Source organism: Gymnodraco acuticeps, unplaced genomic scaffold, assembly GCF_902827175.1.
Source record: "Gymnodraco acuticeps unplaced genomic scaffold, fGymAcu1.1, whole genome shotgun sequence".
NCBI classification, from domain to species: domain Eukaryota; kingdom Metazoa; phylum Chordata; class Actinopteri; order Perciformes; family Bathydraconidae; genus Gymnodraco; species Gymnodraco acuticeps.
The window spans coordinates 2,506,474-2,526,853 of NW_022990558.1; the positions used below are offsets into that span (position 1 = coordinate 2,506,474).

Genomic DNA, 20,380 nt, shown 5'->3' on the forward strand with positions numbered 1-20,380 from the left:
TACTGCAATGGTGTCTTCACAGGTCTCACTAAAAAATCTATTAGGAAGCTGCAGCTAATTCAGAACGCTGCTGCTCGAGTCCTCACTAACACTAAGAAAGTGGATCACATCACTCCAGTTCTGAAGTCTTTACACTGGCTTCCTGTGTGTCAAAGAATAGATTTCAAAATATTGCTGCTGGTTTATAAAGCACTGAATGGTTTAGGCCCAAAATACATTTCTGACCTCCTGCTAAATTATGAACCATCCAGATCTCTCAGGTCTTCAGGGACTGGTCAGCTTTCTGTCCCCAGAGTCAGAACTAAACATGGTAAAGCAGCGTTCAGTTATTATGCTCCAAATATCTGGAACAAACTCCCAGAAACCTGCAGGTCCGCTGCAACTCTGACTACTTTTAAATCCAGACTAAAGACTTTTCTTTTTGTCGCTGCTTTTAATTGAACTATTCATATCTTAGACTGCACTGTAACTTTTATCCATGTACTTTTTCTTTTAATGTTTAATTGCACTGTAACTTTTATCCATGTATTTTTTCTTTTAATGTTTATTTTATTAGCTTTTCTTTTTAATGACTGATTTTAAATGCCATTTTCTTAATCTCTTTCATTTTTTGTAAAGCACTTTGAATTGCCTTGTGTTGGAAAGTGCTATATAAATAAACTTGCCTTGCCTTGCCTTGCCTTAAAATGTATAAACGAACAATAGTTTGATTCATATTGATTAGAGTGCACAAAATAAATAAAATAATTGAGAGAAGAAAAATAGATATGTTATCTATCAAAACCCAGTTAGATTAACATTCATTGGATTGCACACTTTGTTTGTTTGTTTGTTTGTTTGGATATGTAGTACATTAACATTTTAATAGCACTTAATGACTGACTGAATGGAAATGACAATAAATGAAAATGTAAAACGAAAAAAGCGATCATGAAAATGTTTCCAACAAATGACTAAAATGATTTTTGACCACTTTGTTGTTCAGATAGATCACATATTTGTAACTAAATGAAACAGAAATGGAAACAAAACACGGTATAAACTGAGGAGTGACTCCCGTGAGGTTCATGTATTTTCTTCACTCCGCTGGGAAACGGCTCTCATGTCAAGAAGCATGAGATCAGTGCATGCACTGCATCGTCCAATCAGTGAGCGATACACAGTAAGGGGGCGGGGCGAGTATCTGAGGATTTCATCGGAGGATGGTCTGGTGGTTCCTCGGTTATCGCTCCTCCATTATCGCTCCTCGCTCCTCGATCCTCGGTCCTCCGGCAGAAATAAGAGCCATGGGACGGTACTCAAGATGGCGCAGGCAAATCAACTTCCGGTGAGACCGAGGAGCGAGGAAATGAAAATAGTCGACCTGAGAAGCAACCATGGAGGTTTACAGACAACAGACAACAAACAATATGGCGCACCGAGTACAGGTAATTATTAAACGTATTGTGGTTTTAGATATAATTACATACTATTTAGGTTCTCGTTTGTTTGTCGATGTGGCTGTTTAGCGCAGTGTAATTGTGTTTATTTTGCTATTATATATATATATATATATATATATATATATATATATATATATAGGCGCTATATATATATTATTATTAATACATCATTGGAACGGCACCTCCAGTATGCCTACATGACAAGCATTTTTATAATATACAGTAAACATATCTTTGACTTGTTGCAAAATTATAAAATGAAATTCACCCCTGCTGTCATTCTGGCTTTCACTGTTCAAATGAGATGTCAACCATCAAAATGGGATAAGGGGTTCCAAGGGGTTCTCAAACGGATAGGTTATTAATTTATTTGCCTAATAGTTGCTTAAAATGCTACAATAACATGCCATGTACGGTCTCTCAGCCACCTTGGGCGGCGTAGTAGGGGGCGTGTCGTGTAGTGTCGTCAATTCGCTTTTCATCTGCCATGCCTCTGCCATGCCTCTCAGCCACCGTATTGTCGTGTCAGGTGGGCGTGTCGTGTACCGTCGTGTACTGTCCGCGGCCGCAGCTCGACCATATTGGGTCTCACCGCCTGCTGCTTTCACTCCTCTCTCCTCTGTTCCCCTCCTCGACTCCTCCGCTCGCATCTCCTATGGGCGGGACTAAGACACGAGGGTGGGAGTCGAGGAGGGGAAATTAGAGAATTGAGAAGCCTTTATAGACTGTATTTGGTAATATACATCTGCCCTTTTTTAAGAAGTTTCTACTTTCTAGGAGTATGACTGAGGCAGAGATGTACTCGGTGTACAAGGGGCTCCTCGTGCCCTCCTTGCTGCATACGCCAGAGAGTCTGAAATACTTTGAAGATTTTGTTTTTCGCCCTGACGATATCATCATTGCAACGTATCCCAAGTCAGGTCAGTTGTCACGTCTTCAATACTACCGTTTGGAATGTATTTCAGTTTAAAGACGTCACATTGTCGGCTCCCGAAACATAGTTAACGGTGTGTTCGACTCGCACATGTAACTAGAACATTACACTTTGTAAGTCGCTTACTCTAGGCTACTTGAATTGTTTGGACTAACTTTCTCGTTTTACCCATTTGATCATAAAAGTCTAGTTACATAAAGGCAGAGGAGGGAGAAATACTCAGACCTTGTACTTGAGTCAAAGAGGAAGAACCAGAGATAAAAGTTGTGATTTCAAAAAATTACTCAAGTAAAAGTACAAAAGTACAAGAATCAAAACATAGTTAAAGTACCAAAAGTAGAAGTAGTCATTGTGCAGATTGGTCCATTTCAGAATAATATATGTTTTATCATTATTGATCATTAAAGTGTTAGCAAAGCTGGTAAAGGTGCAGCTTAATGACTTTGTATACTGCAGGGTAGCTTGTGAATTTACTCCAGGTGGAACTAAAGTCTGATTTAAGAGTTGTTTTTGATCCAAATCGGCAAAGTAACTAAAGGTAATAATAAATACATGTAGTCGAGGAAAAGTACACTATTTACATCTGAATTGTAGTGAGGTAGAAGTACAAAGTGGCAAAAAATTGAAATACTCAAGTAAAGCCTCAAAACTGTACCTAAGTACAGTACTTGAGTAAATGTACTAAGCTTCTTACACCAGTGCATAATGGCAGTATGTGGAAAAAGGTAGCTTTAAAAAAACAAATCAACTATCAGCACATAACACATAACGTCTGCTGTGCTTTAAGCTACATATTGTGTGTACTTTGTTCCTCACTATTTGAGTAGTATTATTTTTCTGCTTCCTCTGTCTCTACTGCTGGCCTGAGGGGAACAAAAAGGTGCAGCCTGACTGCCAAGAAATAAAAGGGGAGCCAACTTATATTAGCCAAAAAATATTAAGGAAAAACTGAATGTAAATATGACTAAAAGTGTCAAAAGAATGATCTATTGTGTGTAACATACTTTTACTCAAAATATATTGAAAGATTCAATTATACAATATGCCTCTATCTACTGTACTTAACTAGATTTTATATTTTCTGCTTTAAAGAGCCTGTGACACGGGTTTCACCCATCATCCAAACCCATCAATTTGAGTAAATATTGTCCCCTTGAAACTGATTTTGGATATTTGTACTTTGATAACCATTAATCTCCCCTTCAATGTTGACCATATTCTGGATCTTCTTGGGGATTCTTCAAATCCCGCCAAATTATGTGTGACGTCATTGCGGGCCAAGCGCTCCAGCTGCACCGTTCCGGATCCCAGCATCTGCATGTAAACGCACGATGGTGCACACAGCAGCAAGCTCAGACAGCGATGAGAGTTTAATGTTGAACGTGTCTGAGAGCTCATATGAGGCTGAAGGATCGGTTTATGTTGTATCTGTTAGAAGTTTAGGAATTAGGTGCGTCAATATGGGCGATAATACGGTCATGTAGCCAGTGGTGGACTGGGACTAAAAATCAGCCCGGGACTCTCGACCGGCCCACTTCGGTACCGCTAGTAAGTTCAATCAGGAGAGACGTGATGTATGAGTACATGTTTATTATCGGGACACATGATATGCAGGAATAGTGATTGACGTATTACAACAAGTAACTGTAATGATGTTTTGGCGATTAGGCCCCGGGTTTGCAGGATGATCATTCAGGAGGGAAAGAACCGCTCTGATGAACCCCCCGGGGTCTAGACACTGGTGGTGGTGATAGTAGTTCGGTCCGATCTGAATTGAGAAGGTTTTAGCTTGGCCCTGTATTAGGAGACAGGAGGCGAAGGGGTGGAGGAGGGTTGTGCGTTGACACCTGAAATGACAACTGACAGGGAGGGGAGAGCAGTAACTGTAATGATGTTTTGGCGATTAGGCCCCGGGTTTGCAGGATGATCATTCAGGAGGGAAAGAACCGCTCTGATGAACCCCCAAAAGAAGTGAAGTACGGAGCTGTGAGCAATTCTTACCTTGCGGCTGGCTGTGGAGATCTATGGATGAAATGAGAGATTAACATGGGGACGTGATGAGCACCGAAATCACTTCCGGGCTGCGGGGTTAGACATGCGCGGACCCACTGGCCGCAACCTGCACTGCAGGGTTAACATGACGCAGACCCACTAGCCGCAACCTGCACCCGCAGGGTTAAACCTACCGCGGACCTGTGTCCGCAACCTGCACCCGCAGGGTTAAACCTACCGCGGACCCATGTCCGCAACCTGCACTCGCAGGGTTAAACGTGACGCGGACCCACGTCCGCAACCTGCACCCGCAGGGTTAAACGTGACGCGGACCCACGTCCGCAACCTGCATTCGCAGGGTTAAACCTAACGCGGACCCACGTCCGCAACCTGCATTCGCAGGGTTAAACGTGACGCGGACCCACGTCCGCAACCTGCATTCGCAGGGTTAAACCTACCGCGGACCCATGTCCGCAACCTGCACTCGCAGGGTTAAACGCGACGCGGACCCACGTCCGCAACCTGCACTTGCAGGATTAGCGAACGCAGACCCGGAGTCATAGCCTGACAGTTACGAGAACAGTAGACACGTATACATGCTGACGTGTTACCACCACCAGTTATAGGCATAATTACCATTTTTAGTGTTTGAGGGACCTTTGGATAGCCAGCACGGCACTGATGTCGGGGCGGATGTAGGATGTGAAGGCAGAGGAGGACCATCGTCCGAGTTGTTGCAGGGATGAGGATTTTCATTTCATTTAATTTCAAACCTTATTTAACGAGATTGGTCCCATTGAGATCATAGATCTCTTTTTCAAGGGAGACCTGCATATAGGTTCCACATGAAACATAAAACAATAAAGGACATCATACATTATATTTACAGGATACATTTACCTAGTTATAGACATTTACAAGTGCCCATAGTATCAACAAGCATTTCATTTAGCCTAGCTTTAAAAACATGCAGAGGAATGAGATTGCTCAGTTTCAATTCTTGCTGAAGATTGTTCAAAGCAAGTGGAGCTGCGCACATAAATATTTATACAGTCGGGCAGCACTAAGAATCTGTTATTGTGTAGGAAATGGTTTAATGCTGCAATGATAGTGACAGTAGTCAAGATGACTGATTACCTAGGTTGCTAAGCAACATCACCTGTAGGATGCCAGAGAACCTTAATGACGTTGTTGTGATGCCGACGGCGTAAATTCATACTGAAACACATCGCTAACAGATGGGAAATATTTATAGCTGCTTATATGACAGTCGGACAGTGAATGCTTAAAGGGGTAGCGATCTCACTCTGCATGACCCAATGTCATAACAATATAACGAAACATCTCGTGAATTTGTTGCAACTGCCTTTTGCCAGCGCTACCCTGACGCCTGTTTTAAAGTGAGCGCAGGAGGAAGTAGCTTCAATGGGATGTAGCTTAAGCCCTGCCTGCCTGCAGGAGGGGTTGTGGTTGAAGCCAGAATGGGTAAAACTCTGCATGCGATGAGGACCCGTTCCGCGTGAAGCCGGAAGCGTCGCATTAGGCGGCCCTGATGCCAGTGATGCCTTCTCGAGAGACTGAAGGCGTGCGTCAATTGTTTGTGTGAAGTAGCCATTCCCATTAAGCCGGAGGAACTTCCGTGGAGCCCGATTTCCTTGTCTTTTCCTCCCGCGTCCGGGTTTGCGGGGCGGCCGGCTGGACCCGCTAGCCGACTGGGGAACGCCGCCTGTAGCTTAATCCGCAAGACTGCGGAGCTGATGAATAATGCCTGGAGCTGGAACGAACCCCTGCTGCTGCTTGTGCGTTGACACCTGAAATGACAACTGACAGGGAGGGGAGAGCAGATTTAAAGGGGTTAGCAGGTGCGATGATTGGCTAGCCGGGGCGTAACGCCCCTGATCACTTATTGAGATAACGTGTGACACCCGATGATATTGTCTTCCTGATTGAACTTACGCTGAGCTACATTTGTCAACGGGGGGAGTCGGGGATGTGCTAGTGACTTATCCGACCGGCCCACTTCGGTACCGGCTCATCGGGATTCGTCCCGATGGCCAGTCCGCCACTGCACCCAGCCCAGCCCACGTAAACTGTCAACGGGGGGAGCCTCGCTGCGGGGAAACGGTGGATCTTGGCCCTTTCTCATTTCTCTAACTCCCCTCCTCGACTCCTATCCTCAAGACTTAGTCCCGCCCACAGGAGATGCGAGCGGAGGAGCCGAGCCGAGGAGAGAGGAGGGGAAGCAGCAGGCGGTTAGAGAAATGAGAACTCCTCTCCTCTGACCGGTCATTTTAAAGAGACGTCCATTAATGATGACAGGAGGCACAGCAGCCCTCTGTCTGATGGACAGATGTGTTCATGATGACTTATATATTTACTTTGATTCATTTACAGTGCGGTATAATGAGACAATAACAGGCTACAGATGCAGACACACACATATATATATGCATATATTTATATAAATATATACAATTTCAGAATCAAACAGAGCACTCTCATAATAACGTAACACTATCGGAGACTGGATATATCCCCCTCTCCTCTCTGGTCGCTACAATGAGGAAAATAAATTACGGGCCAAAAGTTTTATTTACAAGTATTAAGTAAGCAGAGGACACCAAACCAACTGAGACCTGTCTGTCCGCTGCATCTACACACTGTACCACACACACCTACACCACACATACGCACCTACAGTTCCTAAAACAGGCTACAGCCGTTGTGTATTTTATTATGTGAAGCACAAAATGGTCTTAGAAAAATATCGACTCTTTGTAGATATCTACTAAACTAAAGCAAATAAAGAGAGTAGGCCTGTTATACTGAGTGATATATATTATACACACTGCTCTGCTTTCTGCACGGACCTCACAGCTGTTCTCTCTGGAAACATCGACGCGATGAAAGCAGTTAATAGAATAATATCCAGGGGATGCATGCAGAGCTGTCATTGGCTGAGATAAATCCGGCCGTGCGTCACAACTCTTTGAAACATCTCTGTTCCCAGAAATGCATCCACAAAGGAGCCGTGGAGGACCCATCAGTGTATCCTCGGTTAGAGCTCCTCCAGAGAGCCTCCTCGACGCTCGATCCTCGGTCCTTGAAGTGCATTTAGAGAAATGAGATGTCCTTCAACATGGCGCGCTGAAATTCATTTCCGGGTCACTACCGGAGGACCGAGGAGTCGAGGAGGGGGATTTGATGAAATGAGAAAGGGCCCTAGTGTCCCGATCGGAGTGGGAATAATAATAATAATAATCATAATCCGTGCATTTTATCCATTAATTTCCCCAACATTGTGGTAAAAAAAAACACACGTTTAATCCATGTTGGTGTACTACAACTACAAAAAGCATCGGTTTGTTTTTTCATCAGGAAATGCAGACCGGCTCAAACAAACGATTTTTAATCATCATCCTCACGATCATTTCATGTATCATATGTTCGCCGAATTGACATGAAAGCACTAATAAATGTAGTTTAATCCACTTGAGTTTACAACTACAAAAATACTTTAGTCAACTTCATTAAAACGTTATTAATGAACCTAAATTCACCATTTCTACGCATGACAACACACTTTGTCCGTGTTTGGCTCTCTCGCCGCACAGTGAAGCATTCCCGCATTGACGTCACTTCTGGCTTCCCCCAAAACTTCAAAATGAGTCGAAGGAATTTCCCCGCGATGTTCGAAATTATTGATATTTATCGGAACGGTATCGCTTTTTCTTTTTTAAACTGACGGTTCGAGATTACTAGTAGCCCAATATTTCATTGCACAACAGTTGTTGGGAGGCTGTCACAGGCTCTTTAAATAAATCATAATCCCATCCAACTGACACATTGTTGCTAATAGCTACTGATTTTTTACAGAAACTCACAATGTATTATAAATAATAATAATACATTTGACGAATATAATATTAATTTGTAGAGCGTGTTGAAAGGTATGCAGCCAGAATTGGGTCAATATTCTAGCGCGCAAAACAAGCTACTCACGAGCGAAAAATGTGCTTTTACACGCGCATAAAATGACCCTGGCACGCAGATTAAACCCCCGCGAGCGGCTATGCGCTCGCTCGCGAGAGTCTGTCTGCGCACGCGTGAAAACTTTCTGACACTTTGGGGCGGAGCCACTGGACTTTGATTAACAGCTGCCAAGAAGCCCGGAGTTGCCAGGTTTGATCATTGCCTGAACTACCAAGAGCCGAGGAGTGACAGCAGCAAGATTAGTTGGATGAGATTTATTGGTGAAGTTGTCCATAAAAAACTATTATATTCGTAAAGTGTACAGCTAATATATATATATCAATTCATTTTATATAAAACAATATATTTTTGAGTGGGCTGTATCTGTCGAAATCTGCTAGCTACTGTCTGCTCTAAGCACCTTACAATAGGTAGGAAACATGAAGGTCCACAGTGTTAACATGTAGAAAATAAGTTATAGAGCAACTTGCAGGTTTTTTTTTTTTACTACATTTATGCTTAACCTTGCCTGAAAATTACAATTAAAAAAAGTTAATGCAGGATTTCATATGTTTTACGAGACATAAGGGCAGGAATTCAGAGGGGAAAGTAGCCATTTTGAGCTCTGCTACTAAAAACTTTGCGTCATACGTCAAACGCGCCATATTACGTCACATAGGGGAGCAACTTTCTCGAACTCCTTCTCTGCCCAATTCACAGTAGTAGTTGGTAGTTGGTTTGAGTGGTTGTGATTTAGTGAGCTGGTATTTTTTCGATAATTTTACATTGCAATTTACCATTTTTAATCATGGTGAGCTATTGTGTTTGTGCTAGTGGAGCCTTGCAGCGGCGAAACCGTGCCGCGCCACACTAATTGCGCCAATTTTTTTGGCTCAGTTGAGGCACCCTCCCGGTCCCTCCGCAAGATGAGGCCCCGTCCGCAAGGTGAGGCCCCACGCAGTCTGCATGCCTGTAGGGAGGGACGGCCCTGAATATGCATACGAATATACATTTTCAACCTCTTCCGTGTCAAAACTAGCATTGTGATCCATGTTTATTAATACGTTAGACCGGCCGCTCTGCCTGATGTGACGTCACACGCGGGTGGTCTTTTTTTATGCTGAAGTAAAAATGTCATACAAAAACGACGCCAGATGTCACTGTAGTGTATATTTAAAAAAAAAAAATCTAGTACATCATTTTCCTACACATTTATTCACTGGGGTCTCTAACCTGCAAGTTGCTCTTTAACCTAGAGGCCGTTTTATGATAACGTTTTGGTATAATTGGCCATTTTTATGACGATGAAAATCTTAGGTCACAGGCTCCTCCAACAGTGCAACACAATAAAACAGAAAAAACTGAAAAAAGTAAATACAAAAAGAAAAAAAGTGCAATAAAAGTCTATATGCAAGTGATTGAATATGATATATTAGATAAATAATTTCTAAATTGCAGCCAGATACATTTTGTGGATGTTGTTTGAAAAGTTCAGGGGTCTTTTGTAATTCTGAGGGCTTTCTTCCTGAGCCGCTAGGAGTAAAGGTCCTCCATGGATGGCAGCTCCGTCCTGGTGATGTTCTGTGCAGTTTTCACCACCCTCTGTAAAGCCTTACGATTGAGGGCGGTGCAGCTGCCGTACGAGGCGGTGATGCAGCCAGTCAGGATACTCTCTATGGTGCACATGAGGACATGCAAATATGTTTGTTGTCTACTACAAAGACAACCAATTATCTTTAAAAAAAAATAAAATATATATTTAGTTTTACATTGTGATGCAAAACACCCTGTTTGTGTATTAATTCATTTTTTTCCTTTCCTCTCATTTAAATTCCGCCCTGCCCCTCGCTCCAATGACCATTTAGTAAGGTAAAAAGCAAAAAGGCCTCTCGAACGCTCTTCCGTTTACGTGTTTAATAAAAAAAAACAATTGGCCGGTAGATACACGGATTCAATCACACAATTACAAGATCAAGACTTGATAAAAAAAAAACTTAATTTGTAAAAAACAAAACATATAAATATGTATCCAATGTTAGTTTCCCTATATGTCAGTTTTAAAATGGGAATATTATTATCTTTCTTATTGCTCATGAAAGTAAGAGGACAAAATGAACTTTTAAACTTAACGTGATTCTAAGAAAAAGACAGAAAATGTTGCCCTCAAACACCCTTCTTTGTTTTCCTTTATGTGCTTTATCATTTTCATGAACTTTCATGTACAGTTCATGCATTTCATTTCATTCCCCAGTTATTATTGTAACATTACATCTCCGGAGCACTTATTTCAGAAGGCCAACATAATCATCCACAGTTCAAGTGCTGGCTTGTCTGAGAATTCGCCGTGTCATTCTTTTACCCTCTTCTACATTTTCTGTCTATCTCCACTGTCAAATCAAGCATTATAGCCCAAAAAACAATGTTAAATAAAAAAAGGATGATTAACTTTTCATTAATGTAACTATAGCTGTGAATTTACCTCTTGTTTTCTTTGTTTAGGTACGACATGGACGCAGGAGATTGTCCCTCTGATCATGAGTGGAGGAGATCCAGCATCTGTGGAGACTCTTCCTAACTGGGAACGTGTTCCCTGGCTGGAGGAAATTCAGGCCTGCACATTTAACCTTGAACAGAGGGCGTCTCCACGAATGTTAACCACACACTCCCCGTACAACATGATGCCTCCATCCTTCTTTGAAGTGAAGCCCAAGGTATCAGAATCAGAAATACTTATATCATCTCAGGGCGACATTGGTTTTAAAAGATAAAATAGGATATTAATGAAAGTTAAATGTCTAATAAAAGATCAAATAAGATACAGTATATAAACACAAAACATGTAAGTAAAATGTCCAATAAAAGATAAAATAGCACATAAGAACCAAAGTTAAATGTCCAATAAAAGATCAAATATGATATTTAAGAATTACTAAAATGTCCAATTACAAATAAACAAGATATATAATCATCAGAATTAAAGTGAAATGTCCAATTACAAATAAACAAGATATATAATCATCAGAATTAAAGTGAAATGTCCAATTACAAATAAACAAGATATATAATCATCAGAATTAAAGTGAAATGTCCAATTAAAGATAAAAAGTCAGGTGCCAGATTGACTCAGAGGGCCTGACGCTCAGTCTGATGGACTTCCTGTGGCGCTCTGTGGTGCATCTTCGTGAAATGACTCGAATGACTTAACTTAGGTTTGCCTGACCAGTCATGGAGTGGGTGGGACACATAGGGTGCGTTTCACCTCTCTTAATTTTCATCTCCTCGGTCTCGGTATCACCGGAAGTTGATTTGTCTGCGCCATCTTGAGTACCGTCCCAGTGGCCTTATTTGTGCCGGTGGATCGAGGAGCGATAACGGAGGAGCGATAATCGAGGACCTACAAGACCATCCTCCGGTGAAATCCTCAGACACTCGCCCCCCCCCGTCTGACGATCAGCTGTGCGGCGTCATCACAAACGGACGTCGCTTCACGTGACGCTCCGGAGGAAAGGACGTCCCATTGCTCTTAAAACTAATTTCCCTGCTTTTCGTGCTTTCCTTGCGTCTCTCCATGCTTCCCTGGTGGGAGGGACTAGTCGCAGGGAAACGACACAAGTGAGGGACGCAAGGAATCCATTTAACCGAAGTGAGATGCATCCATAGTCTAAAATGATCCGTACCTTGGATAGTGTAGCGGCTGAAATAACTTTTAGTTTAAAAGTATGATTGCCGCTGAGGCACCAGATAGCGAATCTTACGCAGGGAATGATCCAAATCCAGACAAGATCGTCAGTTCTGTGCATTTTATTCCTATTACAAAGGTACAATGAACAGGTTTACTTTCCTTAAGCTTTCCCTATGGCTTGCTTGCTTTCTTGAATCACCCTGATAGAAAATGTTATGCTCTACTAGTGCTCTGGCTCCCACCACCACCTGTCTCCAATATATACAATTACACCAGGTTCCCTAATCACCCAGTGCCCAAAGATGCCTTCAAAATAAAAGCATAAAACTACTTTAACTAACTACAATAATATCTCTAAATAATAGAACATTTACTATACACAAAAACAATAAGAAAACAAATGTTAAATTATTAAATAATATATAGCTCCAACAGACAGCGTCGTCTTTTTTGACACAGCCGTCAAAGATCATGTACTTTTTGTCTAGGCAGTAAATGAGCCATGAATGCTATGAGGAAATTCTTAAAAGAACAGATTCAAATTTCACACACAGTTTGTTTGAAGAAAAGTGTCTGCATAGATCCATCATTTAATTAATGGATGTTGTATTATCCCTGCAGGTCATCTATGTGACGAGGAACCCCAAAGATGTGTTTGTATCTTCCTTTTTTTATCATAGGACAGCTTCCTTCCTGGTAAACCCAGGCCCACAGACCGACTTCCTCCACAAGTTCCTTGATGGAAAAGGTTGTTGTCACTTGTCACCTATGCTCTTCATATTTATTAAAGATGCAATGTGTAAGATAAGGCAAGAATTATAGTTTTGAACATGAGGGGGACAAAGAAAGAGAGCTGCTTTGAGTGGCTACAATACACCTATGGTCCATGTTCAGTTTGATTATTTTTTGGTCAAAAGTGCTCAAATGGGCTGATGCCACACGTGAAGATATTATTTGAGTAGATACAGATTTGAAACAAGTGTGATAATCTGTCAGTACAATGAAATAATTCAACTTAATGAAACATCTTGAAATAAGAATGATTGAAATAAGATATCTGAATGCTAGAAAAGGGACAAAGGTCTTAAAATAAACAGAAAAACATAGTCAAAACAATATCATCAATATACCATCATTAGCATGCCATTTGACATAACACCTTTTGAAATTAACATGAAGATAATTAACATTGACAATGTAAACAATAATTATAACTTCTACATTTAGCCTCATAGGGCCAGGCACCTAGCACATAACATTTGGCACTGAATAATACTGAATGAGAAATATTATAATTCAATTATACAAATATTATTTCTTACCAGCTCTCAGAATTTCAGCACGTTTATATAATCTTTTACTGCTGTTAGTTAGTATTATTACTTTGATATCAGTAGTAGAGATGAAATGCTGACCCTTATTTATTGGAGAGTTATAATTATAGTTCTGGTTATAATTATTCATAATAATTGAATACTTGTGTCTTCTTTGCTTTACAGTTATGTTTGGCTCATGGTTTGACCATGTGAAGAGTTGGCTGAATGCTGAGGATAACATCATGCACATCTCCTATGAAGAGATGATATTGGTGAGACTCCGGAACAATCCTCAAATCCTTACAAGAATACAGTCTATATACTGGGAGAGCCACTGCAGGACTATGAGCTTATCTGTGTTTCTCTGCAGGACCTGAAGGACTCTGTGGGCAGAATCGCTCAGTTCCTGCAGAAATCTCTGGACTATGAAGCGATAGAGAAGATAGCCGACCGATGTTTGTTCAAGAACATGAAGAAGAACAACATGTCAAACTACTCTGCGGTTCCTCGTGAATTCATGGACCAGACAAAGTCTGAGTTTCTCAGGAAAGGTGAGTGTTAATAATTAATACATACAGCACGCATTTAATTCCAGTATTATCAATTTTGATCTATAAAGAGAAGAGCCAAACTAATGTTGTTTTGTCTGTATTATCACATAATCGAAATGACAACCAAATAGAATATACAGGGTGTCCGCGGGGTCTTAAAAAGTATTAAAAGTTGATAAATCAATTTAGCGAAGATTAAGGCTATTAAAAAGTATTAAACGGCATTTTCCAAGGTATTACATTTTGTAGCTTGTTTTCAATAAGTATATAAATTGTCCAAAGAGGTTGTATTCTACAGTCTGCCTGAATGTAATCATTGCGTAGGTGTGTAGTGTGATTCTGTGCAGTTTATTTATGGCATCCCGTTGGATGTGACGTCATCTGAACAGGACATCGCACACTCACTGCTTGATAGCGCGCGAAGGACCGTTTACGCCGGTTGTTGAACAACATCGTTATGGGGAAATGCAAGTCTGCGTCCAAATGGTTGGAAGATAAGGAGGAAGGACAATCAATACTGTATATAGTCAATGTGAGGTCAAGTGTGTCGCCAAGGTAACCGGTTAAAACTCCAAGTGGCGATGAGGTCTTAAAATGTATGGAAAGGGTCTTAAAAAGGTTTTACATTTGACTTCAGGATTCCTGCTTATACCCTGATATAACTCAAACGCATTACTCGTGGCATTCATTTACATTTTTTAGACAATTTAAACTAATTTCTTCAACAAGGTGAAATGTTCCTCCAAAACATGTTTATAATGACAAATACTTATACAGCAATGCCTTCAGCCTGGTATTATCTGTATTTGGATAGAAAACATCGATAGGTGCAATTCCCTTTTTTTTATGAATACAAATAAATACAAAAAAAACAGTGGTTGATATGTTTGTCTTTGTCTATTTAAACTCTGATGAAGACCAGTGTTGTGCTAGTTACTGAAAACCAGTAACTAGTTACCATTACTAGTTACTTCATTTCAAAAGTAACTCAGTTACTTTACAAGTTACGTACACAAAAAAGTAATGCGTTACTGTGAAAAGTAATGTTTTAGTTACTTAAAAAATGGCTCCCATTAATGCCCTTATAGCCTTCATTTCAGTACTGTTATTGCATTGGAGAATAATACAATCTGTTGATCAACTTGACATGCATTATATGCAATCTGGATTGCATCGATATTAGCTGGCTTTCCATTTTTGTATATTCTTTCTCCAGGTAGTTGGAAAAAGTTTTCCGTCCCATATGCCGTGTGCCGCCCGGACATGCTATCATGCTAACTAGCTCCCTGAAAGCGGGTGACTCCACTGTAGCAATAGCCTGCATGTGTTCTACAACATACCGTGCAATGGCTTTATCGACTTTTCCCTGGATAGCAGTCCTTTGGTTAAAATCCAGCCGCTGTTGCTTAGGTGGAGGTGGAGTGGCGTCGGCTGAGTCTCTGTGGTCTTAGCTACTAGCTTCGTCCCAGCATGTTGTTTTTGCAGATGTTTTAAGAGATTTGAATGACTGGTTTGGGCAGTAGATAGGATCTTTGACCCGCCAAGACACAACTTACATTTAACAGAAACGTTATTTTCTTTGTGCTCGACAAAAGTGAAATAGTGAGAATATCTCCAGGTGGAGAAACTAGACTTGAGCTCCGCCGCCGCCATGATAGTCTTGTTAGTAAACAACACAAACACGCCCACTGCCCGTCTCCGCATGTGACACAGGAAGTATCTAAGTACATTTACTCAAGTACTGTACTTAAGTACAGTTCTCATCTCTGTTCGCCTGGCTGTTGACTATATAAAAAAAACTAACGGAGTAACGCACCATGTAGTAACGGTAGCTGAGTTACTGAATTAAAAAAGTAATGCGTTAGAGTGCTAGTTAGTGGCAAAATAACGGCGTTACAGTAACGCGTTACTGTGTAACGCGTTAGTCCCAACACTGATGAAGACACAGTTACATAATAAAAAGGCTGCAGTTCAGTCATGTGCTCCAGTTCCTTTCTATTCCCTTATGATTCAGAGGCATTCCGCTGAAAGACACGAGGACAACTTGTTTCAACAGTTTCACATACCTTTCCTTCAAATGATCTGATTCCTTTTTTTTCCCATGCTGTGTTTCAGGCATTGCTGGAGACTGGGAAAACCAACTAACAGTGGCAGAAGCAGAGTACTTTGATTCTGTTTACAAAGACAAAATGAAAGATGTGAAATGTACATTTGTATGGGATTTAAAAACACTTAATGGAAATAATTAAGTCATTCCTCTCTGTAATGATACTCTAAACCCTCTTTGTGTTCACACTCCAGTAGGTACCTCCAGGAGAACATTTTGCATTGCACAAAAAAGCAAGTCACTGTCATGGCTGGTAAAATGTGTTTTTCAAAGTGCTTTCTAACGTACTGCCTACTCAATCTATATTTACTTCATACTGACTGGGCAATTAACAATAGAGTATGCTATTATAGTATGCTCGAGCAATACAGATTTTTTGGATTAACAACTACATCAATTGAGACTTTAACGAGTAAATGTTGGATACATTTTTTTTTACAAAAGTAAATCAAAATAGAATTCTTGATAGTTTACATTGTTGACCAAAACCGACATATCGTCTCACATACTGTTACTCTACTATTGTTATTGGTTGTGTGTTGTCGGTGGCCAAATACACAACATAAAAATGTTAAGGAAATGAATAGGCTTTTTTTGTTTGTAAGCCTCGAGAAAAAATAATACATTTAAATAAAATCCAGATTATATCTCAGTTAACCACATCCAAATAAACTAACATTGTTTTGTTCTTCAGAGGCACATCACTTCATTATTAGTTTAATGAAAAGACAACAGTCTGATATACAGTATCTAATCAATTTAGCTGTTAGTCACCAATCTCTCCATAACAATGAAGCAGCGGCCTCTACTGGCGAGTTAGGGATGGGTAAATCAGGAGTCACCCATTAACAGTCAAACATGTTTTAAACTAGTACACAACCACAGCAAGGAGAGGTCCTTGAACATGCAGTCATAATTGAGCACAACAGATATTAGGCTGGTTGGTCAAGTGGTATTTGAGTTTATCCCGGCGGTGCTCACACACACCATCACAAGAGAAAAAACAGTCTTGATGAGGATCTTATATCCCCAAGGTGTAATTTGAGAGTGCATTAAGAGAGAATGCTTCTGTGTATTAAATGAAACTAGAGTGATGCATCTAGTAATGGAAAAGTCTAGACAATGAGTTTAAACTGGTTTTGAAATAGTCTCAATTCAATAATGATGCCTCTATATTGTTATGAGTGTGTATTAGCCCCTTTGTATGTTATATACTCTGCACTCTTGAGCTGACAATTCATTATCTCAAAAATAACAGGTAAACCACATTTGACTGAAGTAAGCAGTATTATTTTTATCTTTGCGAAATATTTTTTAGCTTTTTACATTTTTCTTTCTTTCAGACATTTCTTTATTATAGCATCTTTAAATACCAATCATGTATATTGATTAATAAATAAATATTTCTCTTAAGGCTCTGAGTTTGTTTCCTAAGCTGCAGTTAGCTTACCATTCTCTTTCGTTTTCTCTTTGTATTGGTGAGTCTGTTTTATGCTTTAAAAAAAACCTAACATGTAAACAATATGCTTTAGACAAATATAAGCCTTTCCCTGCAAGTTGAAATATACTATAATGACCAACTTAGAAAATACATATAATATATATTTAAGTTTGTTATATTAATATGCAATCAAATGTATTTCATTCTACTTTATTGAATAATTGCACCTCTATTTCCAGTTAGTTATTATTAACAATGCAGTTTACAATGTAGAATCCAGTCAAACATTGATGTCACTTTTAACCTAATGCTGCATTCAGGCTACCGGTGGGAAAAAACCATCTTCAGTTTAGCGCTCCATTAAACCTATCAACTCGATAGTTTAATATTAGTTTATTCATCAATTTGTGTGCAACAAAACTGCCGTTCACACTTGAAATATTAGAAATATGAAAGGGGTGATACGAATTGACTTTAGCAGATTACAGCCTTAGATATCATTTGATTACTAATTATGACAAACTTTCACGAACAAAAATACATCACAATACAACATCCCAATCATCAGGAAGCGTGCACTAGAATAAAGCTGCGATAAACATTCTTTGTTTTTGAAATAATTTATATTTCTGAGAATGTTTCTAAAAAACATTTTCAACAATAGTCGAAATTTATTTACGACTTTCTTCCTACAACCTGAACGCAGCATACATTAGCTCGGTCTCAGGCTATTGAGGCTAATGTTGAAAACAACACAAGCATCATTTGATTTTAGCTCCTTAATTTCGTACCATGCGACACTTAATTGCAGCAGTGGTACAAAACCAAATTAACTATAATGTGAAATTGGATATTTTTATCGATTAGTTTGACTTGGAGCTAAGTACTACTTCTGGTATTATTTACTAACGTTAGCCGGAATAGCAGCTCCGCTAACTAAAGTAAATCAACCCATTAGCTTTGTATTGCCATGGTAATTTTCTTCAGCACAGAGACGGAGGATGTTGAATGAAAGCGAAGATGTACACTCGACAACTGCAGCTAAAGGGCACCATAACAGGTAGCTGGAGAGTCACTCGTGCTTAACCGTGTATTTTCGATAATATAATTGTTGCTATTAAGTTTTTCGTATTGTCAACACGTATATTAACTTAGTTGGTGAACCTTAACCATACGTTTTGTCTGGTTGCCCGCGCGTTCTGACATAAAGTGTAAATACCATAGACTGGTAAATACGTTACCGCCTGAAGGGGAGGGGCAGAGCGTCATTGTTTCCCCCCTTAATCTACAGTGGTGTCTACTGCCTGAATACATTTACTCAAGTACACAATCTTAAAATACTAATACTTTATTTGCTATTTTGTCATTATACCCCGCTACAAATGTAGAGGTTAATAGTGTACTTTTACATTTATACTTTTAGTTACTTTGCAGATTGGGATTAATGATATGAAATATAATCAACACTTAAATAAGATTTACCGAAATACAAGATGTCATAATCTCTATTTACACTCTTATATTTGTGTCTTCATCATCAGTTGATGTGCTCTCCACATGATGTAAGCTACAACAGGCCTAACTGTGAGGAAAGGACTACACTAACAAACAAGTCTCAGATTGACCAAAGCAAGGTATGTGGACTTCTCCCATTTGTATTATAGATTTTCCTTAAAGGGGCCCTATTATGCTTGTTGTGGTATTCCATTTCCTGTTTGTGCATGTATATGGTCTGCAAAGGCTAAAGTTCCAAAGTTCCCTCCAGAGGGAGTTTGTCTCCCACTCACTCCCCCCTGCCTGATACGCCTTGATTGGATAGTGACATCACAATGTAAGACATAACAGACAGAGGGTGAAAGGAGGTGCTGCAGCACAGGCATTATTAGAAAACACATTCAACATTAAAGCATGAAAACATGTCACAGTTAAGGCACAAAATACAAAACTCAAGGTGAAAAGGACCATAATAGTGCCTTTAAATGCACACCAAGGTTTTCACTGATAATTGCTGATTACAGAGATGTTCACAAGTCTTTTTTTGCAAGTCCAAGTCAAGTCTCAAGTCTTTGGTCACGAGTCCAAGTCAAGTCTCAAGTCTCTAAAAAATAAAAGTCTCATGTCTCTTCTGGTTGTAATAAGCCTTCTATTGTCTGCTGCTATCCAGTCTGTTAAGAATACTGCACAGCTATATCTAAGAAATTCAAAGCATTTACTGTATTATTATCACTCCTATATCTATTAGCATACAGTATCAGTACTGATTAGTTGTTTGTTATATGATCACTTTAAACAGGCTATTGCAATGCAATATGAGGAAAAACATCACACTTTAGCTAAATGCAAACAACTTATAAGCAAAACACTTCAGAATCAGAAATCAGTATCACAAATACTTTATTAATCCCCCGCAGGGAAACTGTGTTAAAAGTACTTCAAAGTAAACATTTGTTCTGTGCCATTTGCAACTAAAAAACTATTGCTGCAATATTAGCTGAAATATACTGAACTGGTGATATTAAAACATGACCTGTTCCAAAAGAGATATCTACCATTAACACCATTTACCAGCCAAATGCTGGTAAATCATGCAAGTGGCTGGTACTGTATGTTGCACGCACCAGCCACAAATAACAATGGCAATCTATTGAGTGGCTGGTAACATGTCAACATTCACTAGGCTAGCCATTTGGCCAGTGGACAAAAATGTTAAAATTTGACCTCTGCAACCGTATTGTTTAATTACACTGGGTCTCTAATGACATATTTTAAGTCTACTATAAATAAACATATTCCTCTATCCTCTCACTCAAACCCAGTGTAATGGTAACCTGATAAACCTGTAACATTAACGTTACGTGGTCAACAATAAACCTGTAACCTGCCTATAAACCGACAGATGTATTTATGTATGTAACTATGTATTTTTCTACGTTTAACGTTAGC

General features: G+C 39.8%; 2 protein-coding genes across 8 annotated transcripts in view; both read left to right on the forward strand.

The window, feature by feature from the left end:
- The first annotated feature begins 2,002 nt into the window (after positions 1-2,002).
- Positions 2,003-16,658, forward strand: LOC117553498 (sulfotransferase 2B1-like). Its single transcript, XM_034227458.1, has 6 exons — positions 2,003-2,362; positions 10,840-11,051; positions 12,644-12,770; positions 13,522-13,610; positions 13,709-13,889; positions 16,005-16,658. Exons 1-6 carry the CDS (start codon positions 2,224-2,226, stop codon positions 16,136-16,138), a joined length of 882 nt encoding a protein of 293 aa, XP_034083349.1. The 5' UTR covers positions 2,003-2,223; the 3' UTR covers positions 16,139-16,658.
- A 1,485-nt stretch (positions 16,659-18,143) lies between these two features.
- Positions 18,144-20,380, forward strand: part of wu:fj29h11 (protein NO VEIN) — a 46,574-nt gene continuing 44,337 nt past the window's right edge. For 5 of the 7 annotated variants that reach the window (XM_034227449.1, XM_034227451.1, XM_034227453.1 and 2 more), the window contains exons 1-2: positions 18,145-18,497; positions 18,979-19,071. The gene's annotated coding sequence lies outside the window, so the exon portion shown is untranslated. Of the gene's footprint in view, positions 18,498-18,978; positions 19,072-20,380 lie in introns of all 7 variants that reach the window. The other 2 variants (XM_034227452.1, XM_034227454.1) reach the window with 1 other exon arrangement.